Source organism: Piliocolobus tephrosceles, chromosome 8 (genome assembly GCF_002776525.5).
Source record: "Piliocolobus tephrosceles isolate RC106 chromosome 8, ASM277652v3, whole genome shotgun sequence".
In the NCBI taxonomy this organism is placed as follows: domain Eukaryota; kingdom Metazoa; phylum Chordata; class Mammalia; order Primates; family Cercopithecidae; genus Piliocolobus; species Piliocolobus tephrosceles.
The window spans coordinates 28,766,028-28,789,395 of NC_045441.1; the positions used below are offsets into that span (position 1 = coordinate 28,766,028).

A 23,368-nucleotide genomic window follows, 5' to 3' on the forward strand; every position below is an offset into this window, starting at 1 on the left:
CTAATTTTTGTATGTTGGCCAGCCTGGTCTTGAACTCCTGACCTCAGGTAGTCTGCCCGCCTTGGCCTCCCAAAGTGCTGGGATTACAGGCCTGAGACACTGCATTCGACCCCATAATCATTTTTAATTAATAAATGTTAATTGAATGTTCATAGTTTCAGAATAAACAGTTCTATAAAATTTATAATCTGATGGCAAAAGAAAGGGGCTTCACTGGGACCTCTGGAAGATTTTTGTTTCCTGAGCTTGGTGGATGAGTGGATTTATATATGATTCACGCCTGAGATATTTAGAGACTAAGAGGATGTCTGGAGGGCTGCGGTTTGGGATGCCACTGTAGTTCTGCAAATATTTCCTGTGGAATGGGGTAAGAGAGAGAACATTGTGTGCTGGTTTTAGAGCCTGTGCAAGTGGGCAGAAGGAAGCTGGTGGTGTGCTGATGGTGCCTGGGGCTGAGGAGGGACTTAGAAGTGACCAGGTGGAAAACAGATAGATTCATCAATGTAAAAAATTCTGGCGGTGAGAGATCCCCAATGATGGAGTGGAAGAGATCTTGGAAGAACCTATTACAATGCCCCATGTTACAATAAGTAGGCTTTAAATCCCTGTCAATCCCAGGGAGCGGCAACGCTGGGTCACCAGAGTGGTACAATTAAATAAGACCTTCACTACTGCCCGTACCTCTTCTCTGTGTTCTCCAGCCCCTCAACCTTATGTCCAGCTGGGGAGGCATTAGAAGCTGGGTTTTGCAAAATAAGGTACTACATAGATTTGCTTCTGTCACTGTTGAACACTGATGGTTTTTCTTAAGTGCTTCCGATTTTTTTTGGAAGTACTGTCTCCACATGGTAGCTACTCAGATATTTGTCAAATCAAAATTAGTGGAATAGACTGGGCGCAGTGGCTCACGCCTGTAATCCCAGCACTTTGGGAAGCTGAGATGGACAGATAACCTGAGGTCAGGAGTTCGAGACCAGCCTGGCTAACATGGCGAAACTCTATCTTTGCTAAAAATACAAAAATTAGCCGGCTGTGGTGTGCGTGCCTGTAGTCCCTGCTACTTGAGAGGCTGAGGCAGGAGAATTGCTTGAACTCAGGAGGTGGAGGCTCCTCCATGCCCAGCTACTTTTTATATTTTTAGTAGAGATGGAGTTTCACCATGTTAGGCCAGGATAGTCTCGATCTCTTGACCTCGTGATCCACCTGCCTTGGCCTCCCTAAGTTCTGGGATTACAGAGGTGAGCCACCGTGCCTGGCCAGCACTTTCTTAATTTTTGGCACAAGCACATTCTATTTCCCTTCCTTCCTTCCCTCCTTCTCTCCTTCCCTCCTTCCCTCCTTCCCTCCTCCCTCCCTCCCTCCCTTCCTTCCCTTTCTTTCTTTTTGAGGTAGTCTTTCTCTGTTGTGCGGGCTAGAGTGCAGTGGCATGATCTCGGCTCACTGCAACCCCCACCTCCCAGGTTCAAGGGATTCTCCTGGCTTAGCCTCCCAAGTAGCAGGAGCTACAGGTATCCACTACCATGCCTGGCTAATTTTTGTATTTTTAATAGAGATATGAGGTTTCACCATATTGGTCAAATGGGTCTCGAATTCGTGACCTCAGGTGATCCACCTGCCTTGGCCTCCCAAAGTGCTGGGATTACAGGTGTAAGCCACCGCACCCAACCTATTTTTATTTCTTGCCCCAGTTGTGGAATCAACCGTTTATCCAAGAAGCCCTGGTTCCATTGAGTGACAAAGGGTATTTAAAAACCAAGATCTGGGCCGGGCGCGGTGGCTCAAGCCTGTAATCCCAGCACTTTGGGAGCCCGAGATGGGCGGATCACGAGGTCAGGAGATCGAGACCATCCTGGCTAACATAGTGAAACCCTGTCTCTACTAAAAAAATACAAAAAACTAGCCGGGCGAGGTGGCGGGCGCCTGTAGTCCCAGCTACTCGGGAGGCTGAAGCAGGAGAATGGCGTCAACCCGGGAGGCGGAGCTTGCAGTGAGCTGAGATCCGGCCACTGCACTCCAACCCGGGCGACAGAGCGAGACTCCGTCTCAAAAAAATAAAAAAATAAAAACCAAGATCTGAGAATTAGATGTGCTTATAACTGCAAACTTTTTAAACCACCCATTAGTTATTCTATAAATGATCATTTTCACCAGGGTCATCACATGTTATACATGCCATTACATGCTCTTTCTCCTGATTTCACATTCTTTTCTGCCTAGGATTTGCAGCCACTGTATATGTTTGCCTATTTAGGAAGCATTGCTTGCCCTGAAGTCTGCACTTTTGAAAAGACTTTAATTGCTCTCACTTTGGGCAGTTCAAAGGTTACTGGATTTTATTTACTATCTTACTTACTTTAGTTACTTTTATTCTGTTCTTTCTATATTTATTAAATAAAGATGTAGACTGTACTTAATTGTGTTTTCCTCTTGGCGATGGAACAAGGCTGAAGGTGATTCTTGTTAATTTATTACTCATTTGGGTTATCCATTTATCTGGATTTGATTTGAGATGTTGTTTAGTCTTGGTTTGTAAAGAGATCTGTACTGAACGTTTCTGTGTTCTTTGCCTAAAATGTCCTTTCATAGGCTGACGTAGTGCTGCTATTTGGAGTGTGGGAATCCAGCTATAGGGAATTGGTTTTATGTGAGAGTCTGGCTGAGTCTTTATTTTCTTTTCTACTAAAAGATTATGTTTTATATTCCTGTCATTTGAAATTTGATTTTGCTCCTGACAATGAAAAATACCTAACAATGGTAATTCTCTTCATTCTTTAATGATTCTATGATCCATCTGCCGGAATGTGAGCTGCATTCATTTTGTAAAAAATGTTTGATCTTTGGGACATAGATCTAATTGCTGATGTAGTTTCTTTAGATTCCATGAAAATATATTTAAATTCTTAATTTGAAGACAAATTTTGCGATTTATTTTCATTTAATCTGTATGGTTTATAATAGTTTTTTTTCCCTCCTTATCTGAATAAGTGTTCTAGGATTTAGGATGATCTGTGAGTGTGTGTGTGTGCACGTGCATGTGTATAAATGTGTGTATGTGATTGTGAATTTAGTTAAGGTCACTTTTAGCAGGATATGTTGATATGGTTATCAGAGCCTTTGAAATTGCAGACTCCATTTGAATAATAGTTTTGAAGACTTTTTTTTTCCTTAAAAAAACATTGTATATTGTAGGCAAGATAGTATCTTGATACTTAGCTCCTGTCAATCTTCTGAAAACATTTATTTTGATAGTTTATGTGAAAAACATCACAGGCATGCATGGAATACTGTAAAAGGCGAAAATATGCACCAGTCAGGTGAAAAGTGTTTATTAAATTCCTGCTATACTACTGTTTCCTGTGTCCCAGTGTTCCCGCTATTCAGATCAGACCGGACCACTTTTCGTGATCTATATGGATGTTGATGTTCCAAGTAGGGAGGAATTGTGACTCTGCCTTTTGTGTTGGCCTGAATTTGGGGAGTGCTCCTCCTGTGGGGTTGCAGTCATTCTCAATTGTTCTAGGAAGGCTGTCTATAGGTGCATCCACACTACATTCCTGTGGGAGAAGCCCCACTGTGTCTACAGTGGGGTACCATGAGGGAACAAGACCTTTTAGTATCACAGAGACTGCCTGCCTGTTGGGGTAGAAGGTGCTATCTAGTTGAGGAAAATGAAACATATGCATATGAAACAATTGCCAGACAAAACATACCTTTATATATTAGCATTCCCAAGTTGGATATAGTAAAACAAAGTGGGAATTCTGTAATAAAGACAGATATCAGTGTAAACTTTTTTCTTTTTTTGTTTAGTATGCTTTTGCTGCATCACAGGATACTGCTTAACTTACCAATTTATTTACCTTTGGTGACTAGGGACATATGCTGCTTGTTATTACATTTCAGAAGTTTTAGGTGCTGTGTAATTATCCAGTTTTGCTGCCTTTCTGTGGTAGAGATTGAGGGGTCCAATTTCAAAGGTGATTGAGGTAGTAAACCATATTAATCAGATTTTTAGTCTTTGAATAATATATGAATTTTTTTTTTTTTTTTGAGATAGGGAGTCTCATTCTGTCGCCCAGGCTGTAGTAAGTGGCTTGATCTTGGCTCACTGCAACCTCTGCCTGCCGGGTATAAGCAATTCTCCTGCCTCACCCTCCAAGTAGCTGGGATTACAGGCGCGTGCCACCATGCCCAGCTAGTTTTTTGTATTTTTAGTAGACATAGGGTTTCACCGTGTTGGCCAGGCTGGTCTTGAACTCCTGACCTCAATTAATCCTCCTGCCTCAGCCTCCCAAAGGGCTGGGATTACAGGTGTGAGCCACTGTGCCCGGCTAAGATTGATGAATTGTTGATACTCATGGAAATATTTTGTAAAATATTACTCATAGTAATGAGTGTTTACAGTTCAATAATTATAGAATCATAGAGAGTAGCTTTGTATCTTTGGGTAAGGCACTCAGTCTTTCAGAACCTCAATTTTCTCAATAATAATTAAACTAGGGCAATAAAATTTACTTCGTATAGTTCTTGTGAGACTTAAATGAGATGACACATGAAGCACCAACACAGTCTATAGAATACAGAAGTGCTCTGTACGTGTTGACTATTATTATTATAACCCTAAATTACTGCTATTAGTTGACTTTATGGAGTCTTTGGGTTATATGTTAATTTAGATTGGCTAGCAGGTATATTGAGAGGTCTCTTGCTGTATTGAAATTTACACAAATCTTATTGGAATCATGCTGAGGTTGGTTTTGGAATCTTGCATGTAGAAAAGTGACTATCTGTAGGTTGGAGATGCTGTATCTGTACCCTGAGGGCAAAAGAGAAAAGGAAATAAAGCAAAATGAGGTATAACTGTGTGAATCTACATTATCATACACATGATAGAAGGATAAACTACTAAATTGACAGTATGGTTGTGGCAAAACTTCTTTCAAAGTGATGGGAAGGTTTTTCACCAGGTCAATAGAAAAAATGAAGTGAAATCCTGTAAGACTGTAAAACTTTGAACCATTTGCTGACCACGTCTCATTTAGTTCTCACACGGGAACTGTCTGCAAAACAAAAAAACACAAAGACTAAAAACACTAGAGAACTGACCGTTGGTTTTGTTTCTGAATTAACTCCATAAAAGTAAAAAGTGGCTAAGGAGAATCTTCTGAATAGAAAACTAACTCTTTTTCTTCAGGTGTAGGGTATCCAGTGTGGAAAACTGAAATGAGCATTAGTTCTAGTTTTGTTATTGCTTGGCTTCATGACTTTGGCCAAGTCACTTAACCTATCTGGTCTTCAAGTTTTTTCATCTGTAAAGTAAGAATTTTTGCCCCATACCCATTTAGCTCTAAAATTCCTTGGTCTACTTTTAGACATACAAAATGAAATTTGCATGTCACTTAAAAATTTATTGGCCAGGAGCAGTGGCTCATGCTTGCAGTGAGCTGAGGTCCTGCCATTACACTCCAGCCTGGGCAACAAAAGCAAAACTCTTGTCTCAAACAAACAAAAAATCTATTAAATAAAAAAGTTAAATATTAATCATTAAATAAAAAATAAATACTTTTAAAAACATCTTATTGTGGAAAAATTGAAAGTTACCTAAAGTAGAGAGAATAGTATAATAGGTCTTTTTTTTTTTTTTGTGACGGAGTCTCACTTGATCTCCCAGGCTGGAGTGCAATGGTGCTATATCGGCTCACTGCAACCTCCACCTTCTGGGTTCAAGTGATTCTCCTGTCTCAGCCTCCCAAGTAGCTGGGACTACAGGCACCCGCCACCACGCCTAGCTAATTTTTTTGTATTTTTAGTAGGGATGAGATTTCACCGTGTTGGCCAGGCTGGTCTGGAACTCCTGACCTCAAGTGATCCACCCCCCCCGCACCCCCCGCCAGCCTCCCAAAGTGCTGGGACTACAGATGTGAGTCACTAAGCCTGGCCAGTATAATATCTTAAGATCTTAAGATCCCAGCCCAATAATGATAATTCATGGCCAGTCTTACTTTGGTGATGGGATCACAACTCACTGCAGCCTCCTTGACCTCCTGGGTTCAAGGGATCCCCTTACCTCAGCCTCCCCAGTAGCTAGGACTACATGTGTGTGCCACCATATCTGGCTAATTTTAAAATTTTTTGTAGAGATGGGGTCCTGGGCTCAAGAGATCCTCTTGCCTTGGCTTCCCAATGTCAACATTATTTTATCAACAAAATTTTAAATTTATATATAATAGTTGAATAATCCTTGATTATTTTAAAGCAAATCTCAGACTTCATCATTTCATTTTTAAATATTTCAGGATATATCTAGTAGGAAAGGACTCTTCTTTTAACACATAAACATCCAGGCCAGGTGCTGTGGCTGACGTCTGTAATCCCAGCACTTTTGGAGGCCAATGCCATTATCACACATAAGTAAAAATATCATAATTCCTTTATTTATTTTTGAGATGGAGTTTCACTCTTGTTGCCCAGACTGGAGTGCAATGGTACGATCTCGGCTCACTGCAATCTCCGCCTCTCAGGTTCAAGCAATTGTCCTGCCTCAGCCTCCCAAATAGCTGGGATTACAGGCATGCGCTACCATGCCTGGCTGATTTTGTATTTTTAGTAGAGATGGGGTTTCGCCATGTTGGTCAGGCTGTTTTGGATGTCCTGACCTCAAGTGATCCATCCTGCTTCCACCTCCCAAGGTGCTGGGATTACAGTTGTGAGCCACCGTACCCGGCCTTTTCTTTTCTTTTCTCTTCTCTCTTTCTTTCTTGTCATTATTCCTTAATATCATTAAATATACAGCTGTCTTTCAGATTTTTCCCAATTCTCTCTCTCTCTTTTTTAGTTGGTAATTTGAATTGGGATCCAAATAAGATAATCATGGCAGTTGAGTTATGTATTTCTTAAGACTTTACATTTATAGTTCCTTTCAGTCTTTTTTCTTGAAATTTATTTGTTTAAAAAACCAGTTAATTTGTCCTGTTGTATTTTTTGATTTTCCTACATACCTGTGATGTTAATTTTTTTTTTGTTCTTTATAAATTGATTATAACTTGCTCAGATTTGTGGGTTTTTTTTTTTTTTTTGGCCAAAAATACTTCATAGAAGGTGGTGTGCAGTTCCACTAAGAGGCATATAATGGCTGGACATTACTTACTCTGTGATGTTGTCAGGCATTGATGATGATTTCCTAGATCTGTGAATTTATTAGGAATTACAAAATGTGCTATTCTAGTTCTATCATTCCTTCCTCATATATTAGTTGGGAAACTTCAGTAAGGGGACTCTTTCTGTCATCAGCTTTTTCATTACCCTGAGGTATAGGCAGGAGGGATACACATTCCCTTTATTTACCAATTGTCATAATAATGAATTTTCCCCTAGGCTTTACCAGTAGTGGCTATTTTTTTTTTTTTTTTTTTTTTTGGTAATATCATTATGAACCCATGGTATTGAGCATATTTGATGTGCTTCAAGTTTTTGCAATTATTATCCTTCTTTACTGGCCATTCTCAGGCCAGTAAAGGCCTTTCCGGGTTGGCTTCTGCATCTTTATGACATGACCAATAATTTTTGATAGCTTCCTTGATTTCCGTTACAACAAGATATTCCAGGAACATTTTGTACATTTCCTGCCCCATCCTGGAATCAGCCATTTCTTCAAGGACTGTTAGTTCCTCTTAGTGGGAAGTTGTATTTACATACCACTGTCTGATAGTAGGAATCTCAGTGATACTGGGTTAGTCTTTGATTCTAGGCCTTTTTAGTGGATGGATAAGAAAATAAAGATTAAAAAAAATATATATATATTAAATATATATATTAAAAAAATATATATACGCCTGTAATCCCAGCAGTTTGGGAGGCCAAGGCGGGTGGACCACCTGAGGTCAGGAATTCAAGACCAGTCTGGCCAACATGGTGAAACCCTGTCTCTACTAAAAATACAAAAATTAACTGGGCATGGTGGCATGCACCTGTAGTCCCAGCTACTTGGGAGGTTGAGGCAGGAGGATGGCTTCAACCTGGGAAGTGAGGGTTGCAGTGAGCCAAGATTGCCTCACTGCACTGCAGCCTGGGCAGTAGAGTGAGACTCCATCTCAAAAAAAAAAAAAAAAAAAAAAGGCCGGGTGCAGTGGCTCACGTCTGTAACCCCAGCACTTTGGGAGGCCGAGGCAGGTGGATCATGAGGTCAGGAGATATCAAGACCATCCTGGCCAACATGGTGAAACCTCGACTCTACTAAAAATACAAAAATTAACTGGGCTTGGTGGTGCGTACCTGTAGTCCCAGCTACTTGGGAGGCTGAGGCAGGAGAATCACTTGAACCTGGGAGGTGGAGGCTGCAGTGAGCTGAGATGATGCCACTGCACTCTAGCCTAGTGACAGAGCAAGATTCTGTCTCAAAAAAAGAAAAAAAAAAAAGAAAAAGCATCAGGAATTTATACCTCATCATTTTAATTCAGAAACATCTTACACTAGAAAATGAGTAGAGAAACAGAATCCAGATATGTATATACATTTTGAGGAATTACATTGCTTACTATGAAACATTTTATTGCATTTTGTTTTCCTTTCAGGTCTATTTCCAACAGTCTATTGTTGGAGTTTCTGTAGTTGCTAGAATATTAATCTTAACCTTCTAGCTAATAATAATGGTATTACTTTTAAATATATACCTGTTTTTGAACTCATTACCAGGATAGGTCTTAGTCCTCTTTGAAACCTGCTTCTTTCTTGTCCATAGTAACCTATCATTGACCAGGTCTATATCTTAAAGAGTGCTAGGTTTGAGCTGTCCTTGAACTGACAAATAATGGAGATGAGGATCACAAGTGAAATGTCATGTATAGAAGCTCAGAGGAGTTAAAGAGTTTGCATATCTGAAGAACGGCTATTCTAAGTATACATGTCAAGGGGTGGCCAGAGATAAGATATAGGGAGTGAGTCGGGGCTAGGTCACAAACAATTCAGTATGTCATGCTAAGGAACCGTTATTTTTATCCTACAGGCGATTTCCTAAGAATTTCAATAAGGTAATGTCTTGATTAGAATTACAAATTCGAAAGGCTTTTGTAGTCACATGAAGAATAAACTGAGACAGGGGAAGCAGTAAGCAGGCTATCGCAGGAGATGAGAGGCTGGGTGGATTTGGGAATTATTTGGCAGGTCAAAAAATTAGGAATTAGAGATCCATTGGATATAGGCAGGAAGTAAAAGAATAGAGTCCAGGATGGTCCTTAGGTTTCCTTCAGTTTGAATTAGTGAATGTAGAAGGAGCAGTCTGGGTTGGTGGCATATGACTTAAGTCACTAAGTTGGTGACTTAAGTGGGATAACTTCTGCTTAGGGGTTGTCAGCTTGCATTACCTTGGACTTTCTGGTGGAGATGTCCATACATGCATAAATATATATAAACATCTTTTTATTTAAGGACCCAGACTTGGGTTCAAATCCAAGCTCTGTTACTTCCTATTTGCGTGACCTTGAGTAGATTAGTTAACCTTTCCATGTCTCCGTTGTAAAAAGGGGATAATTCATAGAGTTGTTTTGTGAATTAATCTAATTGACAGAAGTCTAACAGAGTGTCTAATATACAAATAACTTGATAAATGTTGTCATTGTTATTCTCGATATGGGGATTGCCAGTATCTTGTTTAGAGCCACGGAAGGGATGAGATTTATTAGAGAGATGAGAATGAGAAGAGAGGGGACCAAATATGGAATGTTGGGGAATCTCAACAGTTGAACTTCAGAACTCAGTTGCCGGGAGTCCTCTACCCTCAATAGGTTATTTCAGACATCACTGGAGGAAGTAGAGGTTTATCTCTGTCCTATAGCCAGTTGTAACAAGTGTTGTTTTTATTCCCAGACTTATGTATTCACATTTACTCATTTATTCAACATGCTTTTGTATCTACTGGTGATAAGTACTTTAGAGAGAATGAAAATAGCATAAAATGCTAGAGAATTCCTAGGAGTCTATGTTAGATTAGGTGGCAGAGAAAGCTTCTCTGAGGAGGATGTAGTAGCAAGCCATGTGAAGATTGGAGAGAAGTACATCCTAGGTAGTGCAAAGGCCCCGCCATGGGAATAAACTGTGGAGAACACAAAAAAGAACATCAGGACCCAAGATAAGGCATTGGGAAAACAGAGGAGCTGAGGCCAAAGAGTAGGTAACCAAGCCACGTGGGGCCCTCTAAGCCAGGATAAAGAGTGGAAGTTTATTTTAAGTGACTTGGAAAGCCCTTAAAAAGCTTTAGGCAGGAAAGTAGTGCACTGATTTACCTTTTTAAAAGGTCACTGTATGGTTGAGCGTGGTGGCTCATGCCTGTAATCCTAGTACTTTGGGAAGCTGAGGTGGGCAGATTGCTTGAGCCCAGGAGTTCAAGAGTAGCCTGGGCAACAAAGCAACACCACATCCCTACAAACAATTTTAAAAATTAGCTGGATGTGGTGGTGCATGCCTGTGCTCACAGTTACTTGGGAGGCTGAGGCGGGTGGATTGCTTCAACCCAGGAGTTTGAGGCTTCAGTGAGCTAAGATCACACCACTGCACTCCAGCCTGGGTAATAGAGCAAGACCCTGTCACAATCAATCAATCAGTCAATCATTGTGATCACAAGAGTCCAGAATGAGGTAGGGAGAGCAGAAACAGGTGGCTAATGAAATAGTCTAGATGAGAGATACTTTATTTTGTTCTCTCTTTTCCTTTTATTAGAAAGTGAAAGCCTCATCCTGAGTCTCTTGGTTGCTTGGAAGTCTCAAAGCTGTCCTTGAACAGATCCCTGTTGGGAGAATTGTTTTGATAATTGAAGTGCTCCAGGCCTGGAGCAGTGATGACCTACTGAAGGTCCTTAGCCTGACGCTTAACCCAGGGCAACAGGGGTTAATGAATGGGGTTCTAAGACTATGAGCGTGTGTTCAATAACTTTCTTCTGAGGTGAGTTCATAGCTTCTTACCAGTTTGTCAAAGGTACCTGTGACTTCCAAAAGGGTAACAGTTGACAGACAGTGTGTTGAGTACTGATGGGAGGTGTCATAGGAATTACATAAAACAAGAGCACCAATGGCAGCTCCTGCTTTCTAAGGCAGAGGTTAAGGAGAGAGGGAAAATATTAAGTTAGACATAATTAAGAGGAAAAATGTGGTAGGCAGGCCAGATCATATGGCACTCAGGGAAAATATTAAGAGATAATAAATCTTTTCCCCTTAGCTTCCTCCCTGTACATTTTTACCTAGTGTAGAAATTCACATTTTGCTTTCAGTGTCCATAAATGCCACAAGATGGCGAGGTTGCTCCTTAAAATGAATGTGAATTACTAAGTGGAAGAGAGGGAGTGAGAAAGAGAAAGAAAATGTGTGTTGGGTGTTCCTCTCTGATTTTCCATAACTTCCCTGATTTTTCTTAGCTCTTTACTTGAATATAAAGTAGAATTGACATGCCTACATTTTTCCTCTTTAATTTATATTTTAATTATAGTTGTTTTTGGAATTGTAAAGCTAAAAATAAAATTTAAAAGAACTATCTGGATCCCAGGCTTAACATTTTTTCTACCTCTTCATTAAATTATTAGTGAATAATTTCATTCTGCACAACACCAACAGAGCAATCTTAGTAAAATACCATTTTGATGTCCATTCTCTGCTTTAAAATTTTGTTTATTTATTCTCATAAATATTTGTTGATATACTGGTAGTCAGTATTTAAATAGTTATAAGTATAAGGTGAAAAGGTGGAATAATTTTTGACTCCTATTATGGAATATATATGTTTATTGTTATTATTATTATTATTATTATTGAGACGGAGTCTCGCCCTGTTGCCTAGGCTGGAGTGCAATGGCATGAACTCAGCTCACTGCAACCTCTGCCTTCTGGTTTCAAGCGATTCTCCTGCCTCAGTCTCCCAAGTAGCTGGGATTACAGGCATGAGCCACCACGCCTGGCTAATTTTTTGTATCTTTAGTAGAGACAGGGTTACACCATGTTGGCCAGGCTTGTCTCGAACTCCTGACCTAGTGATCCACCCGCCTCTGCCTCCCAAACTGCTGGAATTACAGGCGTGAGCCACCGCACCCAGCCATGTTTATTATTATTGTCAGCTTCTTTGCTATTATGAACAAGTGCAAGGTTCCAAGTACAAAAATCTTAATTTTTATGGTCTATTAAACAACATAATGTCAATGCTTAGATGTCTCTTGTCATCATTTGACATACCTCAGGGTAGTTTTCTTTTTGTTATTCTCAACATTTTGTAGAAAAGGTAGGCTAATATATTAATATATTGATTAATGCATCTTTAGTTAACTGTGTATATTTAGCTCTTGATATAAAATTCATTTTGCTTGTGTTATCTAATCAAATTAAATCCTCATAAGAAACCTGTGGGATAAATGTGAATATTGCTGTTTTGCAGATGAAGACATTGAGGCTTAGAAAGATTGAACGAATTGTCAAAGATTTAATAGTTGGCAGAGCTATAATTTGAATCCAGATTTTTTTTAATCCAAAAACTCCCCTTTTCCCCTATACCTTATTGCTTCCAATGAGAGCAACTATTCCTTTTCTCTTTAATAGAAATACTTACAAGTTGTAATTTAAAGTAATTAGGGTATTTGTGTCTCTCCCTTGTTCTAAGCTGAACAAAAAGAGAATTTTTCCTGCAGGCCTTTATTTAGAAGAGTCCGTTTAGAGTTGCACTGATGGTGAGGGACCTGGGTTTGTCCCATTTGAGGGATTTGGGCTCCTGGCCAGAAGCACCTGATTTTCCGAACCTAGAGTTAACTGAAACTTAATTCCTTTTGTTGACTTCCTGCTGAGATAACAGGTGGTTCACGGTGCACAGGCCTTCCTGCTGATGGTAGTAGCTTCTCTCTGTTTCTGGAGACTTGTTTTATGCTGAGGACTACCTGTGGTTTGAAAACCATTGCTTTGAAGGCTGGAATCCCGGGCCAGGGTGCCCTTTACAGCAGCACACGGCCTACCCTGGAACTCATTCTGTAAAATTTGGCATTAATTTATTTCTGCACAGAGAATGTTGACTTATGGTTTATTTCTCTTTATTTGCTTCGTATCCCGTTTTTGTTTTTCTAAAGCCTGAGAAAGTAATAGTTAGGAATTTATAAGTTTTGTTATTGATATTGGGAGACAAAACTGTAATTTACCTGAATCAAGATGTTTGGATTTTTTTTCAGTATGGTTTTGTGTGGCTAGGCGTCGTAGTTCATGTCTGTAATCCCAGCGCTTTGGGAGACTGAGGCGGGTGAATTGCTTGAGCTCAGGAGTTCAAAACCAGCCTGGGCAACATAGTGAAATCGCATCCCTACACAAAATGCAAAAATTAGCTGGGCGTAGTGGTGTGTGCCTGTAGTTCCAGCTACTCGGGAGGCCGAGGTGGGAGAATTGCTGGAACACAGGCAGTCGCCAAAAAAAAAAAAAAAGAAAAGAAAATGAGAATGGTTTTGTTTTTTCCTTCATGTCATAGTTCTGATTGAAAAATAGGCATAGTGGAAATAAGATTGACCATGAATAATTATTGAAGTTGACTGATGAGTTTATTATATATTCTATCTATTTTTATTTGAAAATTTCCAAGATAAAGCATAAGCAGGCCGGGCGCGGTGGCTCAAGCCTGTAATCCCAGCACTTTGGGAGGCCGAGACGGGCGGATCACGAGGTCAGGAGATCGAGACCATCCTGGCTAACACAGTGAAACCCCGTCTCTACTAAAAAATACAAAAAACTAGCCGGGCGAGGTGGCGGGCGCCTGTAGTCCCAGCTACTTGGGAGGCTGAGCCAGGAGAATGGCGTCAACCTGGGAGGCGGAGCTTGCAGTGAGCTGAGATCCGGCCACTGCACTCCAGCCTGGGCGACAGAGCAAGACTCCGTCTCAAAAAAAAAAAAAAAAAGCATAAGCAGAGACATGTTTTAACACCGTTTTTAAATCATCAGTAATTATAAGTATAATCTTGAATTATTTTAATTCCTTAATATTAAGTGATAATTTTGTCTGTGGAATTTGTTTTACATACGCTTATTTGTGAGAAAGATCATTTCTGGTGGCGAATACATCTGGGTAGATTAATTAGTGATTATCACTTTTGTAGTTTACTTTTTATAGATTATTTGTTTTTGAAAAAAATTATTAATGTTGTTATTATTATTTTTATTCTTTGAGACAGACTCTCACTCTGTTGCCCAGGCTGGAGTGCAGTGGCACAAACTTGGCTAACCGCAACCTGCACCTCCTGTGTTCAAGCGATTCTCCTGTCTTAGCCTCCCAAGTAGCTGGGACTACGGGCGTGCACAACCATGCCTGGCTAATTTTTGTGATTTTAGTAGAGATGGAGTTTCACCATGTTGGCCAGGCTGTTCTCAAACTCCTGACCTCAAGTGATCTGCCTGCCGTGATCTCTCAAAGTGCTGGGACTATAGGTGTGAGCCACCACATTCGGACAAAAAATTATTTTTATATAAAATATTTTTGCACTCATTCATTCCTTCAATAAATGTTATTGAACACTGTTCTAGAGGCTGGGGATATGCAGTGAATGAAACAGAAAAACATTCTGGAGTATACACTTTAGTAGGGAGGAGACAAAATAAATCTAACAAATAATGGTATTGTGTTTATTGTGATAAGCGCTGTGGCAACATATATAACGACCGTGCTCTTTTACACAAGGTTGAGGGAGAGTCTTCCAGGTGGCTGGAGAAACAAGGCTTGTAGGCAACCCTGTCATGGCCTTCTTAAAGCAGCATATGCAGGGAATATCAGCAAGTAACTGATGTGTATGGAAAGCTCTTCATTGGGCCACTCTGCTTGATAGGTAGGATTTGGAGACAGATTTATGTAGCTTCTGATACAGCCTGTATTTATTTTTATTTTTATTATTATTTTTTGAGACAGAGTTTTGCTCTGTTGCCCAGGCTATAGTGTGGTGGTACAATCTCGGCTCACTGCAACCTCTGCCTCCCGGGTTTAAGAAATTCTCCTGCCTCAGCCTCCCCAGTAGCTGGGATTACAGGCACTCACCACCACACATAGCTAATTTTTGTGTTTTTAGTAGAGACTGGGTTTCACTGTGTTGGCCAGGCTGGTCTCGAACTCTTGACCTTAGGTGATCCTTCTGCCTCGGCCTCCCTGAGTCCTGGGATTACAGGCGTGAGCCACCGTGTCTGGCCTGATACAACCGTTATGATGTAGCAATAAGCACCAGGACTGAGGGGAGTAGTAGAAAATCTTTCCTGTATTCTGTTGATTCTTGCTGGTGGCAAAAAAAAAAAAAAAGAAAAAAGAAAAAATGTGACACCTTTTCTACCTTCTCTTTGTAATCTTAAAAATTGATGTAAAAGTTGATGTAATTGTTTTATTTATGTCCAAATTTTAAAATTATTTAGGTTTTCTTTGCTTACTTGAGAAAATACATAAACAGAACTCAGGAAGATACTGTTGCTTAACTTTGTATATTACTGTGTACAAAACAAGGGTAGCAAATACCTGTTGGAGTCAGGGAAGTAACTGAAACCTGGCTGAGGCGTATGGGAGTAGAGTGGTGGACCCTGTGACAAATCAGAGGTTAATGACCTATGTAGAGGGGAGAGGCAGTACTGAACTCTAATTGATTATTGCATGTGAGAATATGGGTCTGGTTTTGAATTATTTCCTTTTTTTTTTCTTTTTTTTCTTTTTTAAAGGGAATCTCCTTCTGTTGCCCAGGCTGGAGTGCAGTGGTGCAGTCTCAGCTCAATGCAACCTCCACCTCCCGGTTCAAGCGATTCTTGTGCCTCAGCCTCCCCTGTAGCTGGGATTACAGGCACATACCACCACACCCAGCTAATTTTTGTATTTTTAGTAGAGACGAGGTTTCACCATGTTGACCAGGCTGGTCTTGAACTCCTGACCCCAAGTGATCCACCCGCCTCAGCTTCCCAAAGTGCTAGGATTACAGGTGTGAGCCACCGCATCCAGCCTCTGATTTTTTTTTTTAAGAATAGCCAGGGTAGGCCAGGCACGGTGGCTCACGCCTGTAATCCTAGCATTTTGGGAGGCTGAGGCAGGTGGATCACTTCATGTCAGGAGTTTGAGACCAGCCTGGCCAACATGGTGAAACCTTGTCTTTACTAGAAATACAAAAATTAGCTGGGTGTGGTGGCTCACACCTGTTATCTTAGCTACTTGGGAGGCTGAAGAAAGAGAATCACTTGAACCTGGAAGTTGGAGGTTGCAGTAAGCCGAGATCGAACCACTACACTCCACCCTGCTTGAAGGGAGCGAGACCCTATCTCAAAAAAAAAAAAAAACCCAAAAAATAGAATAGCCAGGGCGAGCACTATGATGAATTCTTACTGCCTTCTTCAAGGAATAGTATAGATCTAATAGTCTCGAAATGCTGCAGGATTTCTGGATACAAATGTTTTTAACACACTATATTGTACAGCGGTTTTAGCACACCCTGTGTGGTGCTGAATATGTTTATTTTTGTTGTTTTAGGGTATGGTCAGACAGGTCCAATTTCTCAGCGAGCTGGTTATGATGCTGTTGCCTCAGCTGTTTCTGGTCTGATGCACATCACAGGGCCTGAGGTAGGTATCATTCCTTAGAATATTCATAATTTCTTCCCTTACGTATTCCAAAAGGATTTTACTCTGCACTAACCCATAGGATTAAACGAGTCATTAGGTTGGGGAAAAGGTAGTTGCTGTTTTTGCCATTGAAAGTAATAATTTTAGAAAGAAACCAGGGAAAGCGAATGCTTATGAAAGTAAAATGGGAAGCGTTCATTACAAATGTATTCAGGCTAAACATTGATTTGGCCACATGGAAAAGAGCAGTGTTTTTAGCAAGAAGCCATAGATCAGATGGTGAACACACTTTCCACATTTATTATGTTATTCAAGCTTAATATAGGCACCTTTATGTGATTTAGGAATATTTCTTCTTTGAAATAAAACAGTTGACTAGACTAGACCACAGATGTCCATTTCTACTAGAGTGCCTTCATCTGCCATGTATACATAGCAGAGGGTCTCTTTTTCCTTCTGGAACATTATAGGTAGTTATGTATTTGAAAATTTGTTGCTTAAAGCCTCCCTCAGGTTTAAATGTATCTGATTTGTCATGTGCATGAGATTCTGACAGTGAAATAATTATTTATAATAATTCCTCTCCATTGATAGTGGGTTGGGAAGTTCCTAACAAGTATTTAGATGGCCAAAATGTGGTTGGTTAGATTAAAAAAAGACTCTTGGGGAAAGCAATATGAATGACGTTAAACAAAGTGAAAAAAAGTGCTAAAACACACCCCATTTCAAAACAAAGTAGATTGATGGCCTTAAAAAACTTGTTTCAGTGGGTGTTCATTCCCCAAATCTCTTCTTCTAGTTAATTCTTAAGGAAATTTTGCTTGCTGTAGTGTTGGAATAAACTGAGGCAGAGTGACCTCAAGTCTTTTGCAGTCTTCCTTTTATTTATTTAGTTTTACTTATTAATTAATCATTTCTCTTTGCCTCTATTTCCTCATGATGAGATTTACTTTTTATTAATTTCAAAGCAACTGTTGGGGTTTTAATTTCTTGAAATATAAAGTTATTGTCACAACTTTCATTTTAGTTTCATTTTCACAAGTCTTGCTCTGTTACCCAGGCTAGAGTGTGCAGTGGCGCGATCTCAGCTCACTGCAGCCTCCACCTCCTAAGTTCAAAGGATTCTCCTGCCTCAGCCTCCCGAGTAGCTGGGATTACAGGTGCCAGCTACCGTGACCAGCTAATTTTTGTAGTTTTAGTAGAGACGGGGTTTCACCACCTTGACCAGGCTGGTCTCGAACTCCTTATCTTGTGATCCAGTCCCAGTGCTGGGATTATAGGCATGAGCCTCCATACCCAGCCTGTTTTGTTTTCTTTGAGACAGGGTCTCACTCCAGGCTGGAGTACAGCCTCCATGGCACACTGCAGCCTCCTGGGCTCAATAGATTCTCCAACCTCAGCCTCCCACATAGCTTGGACTACAGGTGTGTGGCACCAAACCTAATTTTTAAATTTTTTGCAGAGATGGTGTCCTGTTATGTTGCCCAGGCTGGTCTTGAACTCCTGGACTCAAGCCATCTTGGCCTCCCAAAGTGATGGGATTACAGGCGTGAGCCACTGTACCCTGCCGGCCTTTCCTTAAAATATTCAAGAGCACCAGTTTTCTTTCCATCCATTGAGAGAATAGAGCATGGACATTTCTCTCATTGCTCAATTCCATAGACTCTCATATGGCCAAGACATTCTTTATTGTGAATGCTTTTATTTAAGGGTGTTGAACTCAACTAGGAATATGTGAAAAGATCTGGGATTTAAACATTTGTATATTCAAATGGTAAAATGAATTAAATGAAAAACTGTTGAGATGGGGTATTACTATAGTTCCTTTAGTACATTGCACTGTAGTCTAACAGGGATAACTACACAGTATATGCTCAACCTTATAATTTCTCAGTCAATAACAGCTTTTATCTCTTGTGTTACCCTACTCAGGTGATTTTTGTTCTAGGTGAGCAAATAACATTTATTGAGTGCGTGGTATGTGCCAAACATTGCTTTATATACTTTCCATGTATTACATTAAGTAAACTTAACTCTCATACTGTATTTCTTTCACATGGACACATCTTTCATTCCTTAATTAAGTTACACATTAACCTAGTAAGTAGTTACTGCATCTGTTTCCTGCTGTACTGTGGGAATGATGGTAGGCGCTGGAGATTAAGCAGGCTACAGGACAAGCACAGTCCTTATCTTCCTATAGCTGTTAAGTGGGGAAAACAAACATTAGCAGAAAATATTTATTACATGCAAATAAAAAGAACTCCGAAGAAGAATACAGGGTACTATGAATATATATAAATAACAGTGTGCCTCGGGCCATTATTATGCTTCTAAAGAGCTCTATAAAGTGTGGTTTGACGGCTAAAGATAAAAGCTGATTGAAATCAGAATCAGGCCAGCCGGGCACAGTGGCTCATGCCTGCAATCCCAGTGCTTTGGGAGGCTGAGGCGGGCGGATCACCCCAGGTTGTTAGTTCGAGATCAGCCTGACCAACATGGAGAAACCCCTTCTGTACTAAAAATACAAAATTAGCCGGATGTGGTGTTGCATTCCTGTAATCCCAGCTACTTAGGAGACTGAGGCAAGAGAATCGCTTGAACCCGGGAGGCGGAGGTTGCAGTAAGTTGAGATCGCGCCATTGCACTCCAGCCTGGGTGACAAGAGTGAAACTCTATCTCTACAAAAAAAAAGAAAAGAATCAGAAGAATCAGGCCATGCTGGGAGTCCCCCTTAAGAGAGTTATTTTCTCTTATCTTATCAGCAATATATTAACAATTCCCTAAGCCTCTCAGCAGAGATTGTACAGGAAAGCACTTCTGAAAGCCTTGGCTAATATTTTTAACCAGCCGATGCACACACACTATTGCCAATTATATCCATTGTGTATGAACTTTTCTCTAACTGCACAGCCGTGTATCTGTGCTGTAGCGTAACTCCATGTTGTCAGATGAGTGATTGGAACCCAGGCTTCTCGGACATCAGGAAGCTTCTCCACATCACCCTACATGGTGATCCACCTGCCTCGGCCTCCCAAAGTGCTGGGATTACAGGTGTGAGCCACTGTGCCCGGCCTCATATTGGCAAATTCTATAACTGAAGCTTAGAGGCTTATATAACTTGATATATAAAGGGCTAAAGCCAAACTTTGAACCCAGGTTTGCTTTATTTCTGTAGCCTGTATTTTTTGCAATCCCCATAATACCTGCAGAATGATCCTGATGTCTGTTGTATTTGCATCTTGCTTCTGCATGCTGCTTAATATATGTTACAATGTGGTAAATAGACCATGTGAAAGAGTGGGAGAGCACTCAAATAAAGAGTTTGGGGTTCTGGCTCTAATTCACTGCTGTCTTGTTCACTAACTGCCTAAAACGGGCCTCAGTAAGATGTAAGCCTCATAGGAAAGACCGTGGTCCTTGATTTGGTCACTACTTTATGCATAGAACAGACCCTTAGTAAACAATTATGTTGAGTAAACAAGTAAATGAATATCTGGTACTGTGCTATGTGATGTCTGTCTGTCTGTCTATCTATCTATCTATCTATCTATCTATCTATCTATCTATCTATCTATAATTTTTTTATACAAGATCTCACTCTGTTGCCCAGGCTGGAGTGCAGTAGTGTAATCAATGGCTTACAGCAGCCTCAACATCCCTGGACTCAGATGATCCTCCCCACTCAGCCTCCTGAGTAGCTGGGACCAAAGGCACATGCAACCATGCATAGCTAGCTAGCTATCTATCAATCAACCATCTATTTATCTCTCTATCATCTTTTTTAAATGCATAAAGAATATGGAGGCCGGGCGCGGTGGCTCAAGCCTGTAATCCCAGCACTTTGGGAGGCCAAGACGGGTGGATCATGAGGTCAGGAGATCGAGACTATCCTGGCTAACGCGGTGAAACCCCGTCTCTACTAAAAATACAAAAAACTAGCTGGGCGAGGTGGCGGGCGCCTGTAGTCTCAGCTACTCGGGAGGCTGAGGCAGGAGAATGGCGTAAACCCGGGAGGCGGAGCTTGCAGTGAGCTGAGATCCGGCCACTGCACTCCAGCCTGGGTGACAGAGCAAGACTCCATCTCAAAAAAAAAAAAAAGAATATAGAGAGATTGGGAATGAAATCAATAAGTGTGAGAGATTCTGGAAAGTAAATGACTCAGACATATGTGATATGTGTTCTGACTAATAATTCATCCATAAATCTTGGCACACTTAAACATCACGAAGAATTATACTGAGCAATCAAATGAACAAAGACATATTGACCGTATGTGTAGTGTTGTATTAGGTACCATAATAGGTTACTCTATAAGGAATGATTTCCTTCCCTAGATTAGATGTATATGCATGGAAAAATTAGAAAATAAAAATAACAGAAAACTGAATAAAATTAAGTGGTATGTTTTGTTGCAGATAATACATCAGATTGGAAGATAAAGCATCTTTAATTTTTTCTTGAGGATTAACAACATTGGAACACTCATGATTTGGATGATCCTAGAGGCTTGGGACTTGGGAATGTGTGTTTGTCTGTGTGTGTTTGTGTGTGTATATGTCTATATATGTGATGCTGGCAATGAAGGCAGTTCTTTGCAAGCAGCTGAGAGTGGCAGATATATGAGGGCAAGGTGATATGATGGCAGTTATTAGATGTTTCTTTGAGAACTTCCATGGTAGGAATAGCCTCTTATTCAACTCTGTGTCCTAGTTTCCAGTACAATAAATGCTCCTCACAATTTTAAAAACTTAATTAATAACATCTTCAGAATCTATTTATGGCTTACACTGAATCTGTTGGAGAGAAGTTTTTATTGCAACTTGATGATGTAATGTATAGGCCGAGTGCGGTGGCTCACGCCTGTAATTCCAGCAGAATCTTTGGGAGGCTGAGGCAGGTGGATCACTTTAGGTTAGGAGTTCGAGACCATCCTAGCCAACATGGTGAAGCCCTGTCTCTACCAAAAATACAAAAATTAGCCAGGTGCCGTGGCAGGTTCCTGTAATCCCAGCTATTTGGGAGGCTGAGGCAAGAGAATCACTTGAACCTGGGAGGTGGAGGTTGTTGTGAGCCCAGATCGCGCCACTACACTCCAGCCTGGGCAACTGAGTGAGACTCTGTCTCAAAACAAAACAAAACAAAACAAAACAAAACAAAATTAAAATATGTAAAGTATAAATGTGGTTCAGGGTAGGACTTCAAGGAAGCGGTAGGACTTGAGTTGCATGGTGTCTGGAAAGCTAGATAGAATGTGGATGGATTAAGACATTACTAGACATTCCCAGGGGAGATCACACAGTGGGAAACAAATACAAAGAAGCAGGAAGGAATCAGGCAGACTTAGGGAAAACAATCGGCCAGTCACAGAGGCGCTGAGAGTTGAGGTTTCAGAACATAAGGGGAAGGTTGTTTTAGGCCTTACTTTGGCAAGTCTTCAAGGTCAAGTAAAGAAGTTGGGAGGTTTGCTCAAAGTGAAGTTCAGAAGATGTTTCAGAAGGGGAGTGATATGATGAAAGCTATGCTTCGTAAGATTAGTTTGGCCCAAGTGTGCAGGATGGATTAAATCAAGTTTACAAGCATTGCTCCTTAGATATTTATCTCCTCCTTTAAAAACGAAGAAAAAACAAAATTACACAAAGAGAAATTGCTCTTACATTGCTGTCAAAAGTCACCATATTATGCTTAGTTTATATTTTATTTATTTTTTGAAGAGGTAATACATTCACATAATACTAAATCCACAAGATATATAAGTAGGTGGGCCGTATACTTCATCATATAAACCAGGACACTTTTGAGAGAGAGAGAGCGGGAACGTCCTCTGTATGATTACATTGGGACATAAACTGGGTCTTTTTCCTTGAGTGTCTAACAGTCCACAATATAAATCTCCTTTCCTCTATGCCCATCCCACCTTATTCTCTTCCTCCAAAGAAATCCATATTACCAATTCTTTTTTGTACCTTTCCAGAGATATTCTATTCAAAACCAAGCAAAATAGTCTTCCTCTTTAAACTTTTTTGTTGTTGTTACTGAGACAGAGTTTCACTCTTGTTGCCTAGGCTGGAGTGCAGTCGTATGATCTTGTCTCACTGCAACCTTCACCTCCCGGATTCAAGCAATTCTCCTGCCTCAGCCTCCCAAGTAGCTGGCATTACAGGCACCTGCCACCATGCCTGGCTAATTTTTTTTTTGTATTTTTAGTAGAGATGGGGTTTCACCATATTGGCCAGGCTGGTTTCAAACTCCCGACCTCAAGTGATCTGCCTACCTTGGCCTCCCAAAGTGCTAGGATTATAGGTGTGAGCCACTGCGCCTGGCCATGAACTTTTTTTTTTAATTTTAAATTTTTATAGGTACATAGTAGACATACACACACACACACACACACACATACACACACACACACACACACATATATATATATATATATATATTTTTTTTTCAAAACGGAGTCTCGCTCTGTCACCTAGGCTGAAGTGCAGTGGTGCGATCTCGGCTCACTGCAAGCCCCGCCTCTAGGGTTCACAGCATTCTCCTGTCTCAGTCTCCCGAGTAGCTGGAACTACAGGCGTCTGCCCCCAGGCCCGGCTAATTTTTTGTATTTTTGGTAGAGATGGGGTTTCATTGTATTAGCCGGGATGGTCTTAATCTCCTGACCTCGTGATCTGCCCGCCTGCACCTCCCAACGCCTGGCATAGTAGATATATATTTATGGGATATGTAAGATTTTTTGATAGAGGCATACAGTATATAATATTCATATCAGGATAAATGGGGTATCCATC

At 40.6% G+C, this 23,368-nt stretch overlaps 1 protein-coding gene across 3 annotated transcripts in view; it reads left to right on the forward strand.

Moving 5' to 3' along the window:
• Nucleotides 1–23,368, forward strand: part of SUGCT (succinyl-CoA:glutarate-CoA transferase) — a 740,869-nt gene that overhangs the window by 80,832 nt on the left and 636,669 nt on the right. For all 3 annotated transcript variants that reach the window (XM_023226370.2, XM_023226372.3, XM_023226369.2), the window contains exon 7: nt 16,486–16,577. In XM_023226370.2, coding sequence (XP_023082138.1) covers nt 16,486–16,577 — 92 coding nt within the window. The remainder of the gene's footprint in view (nt 1–16,485; nt 16,578–23,368) is intronic.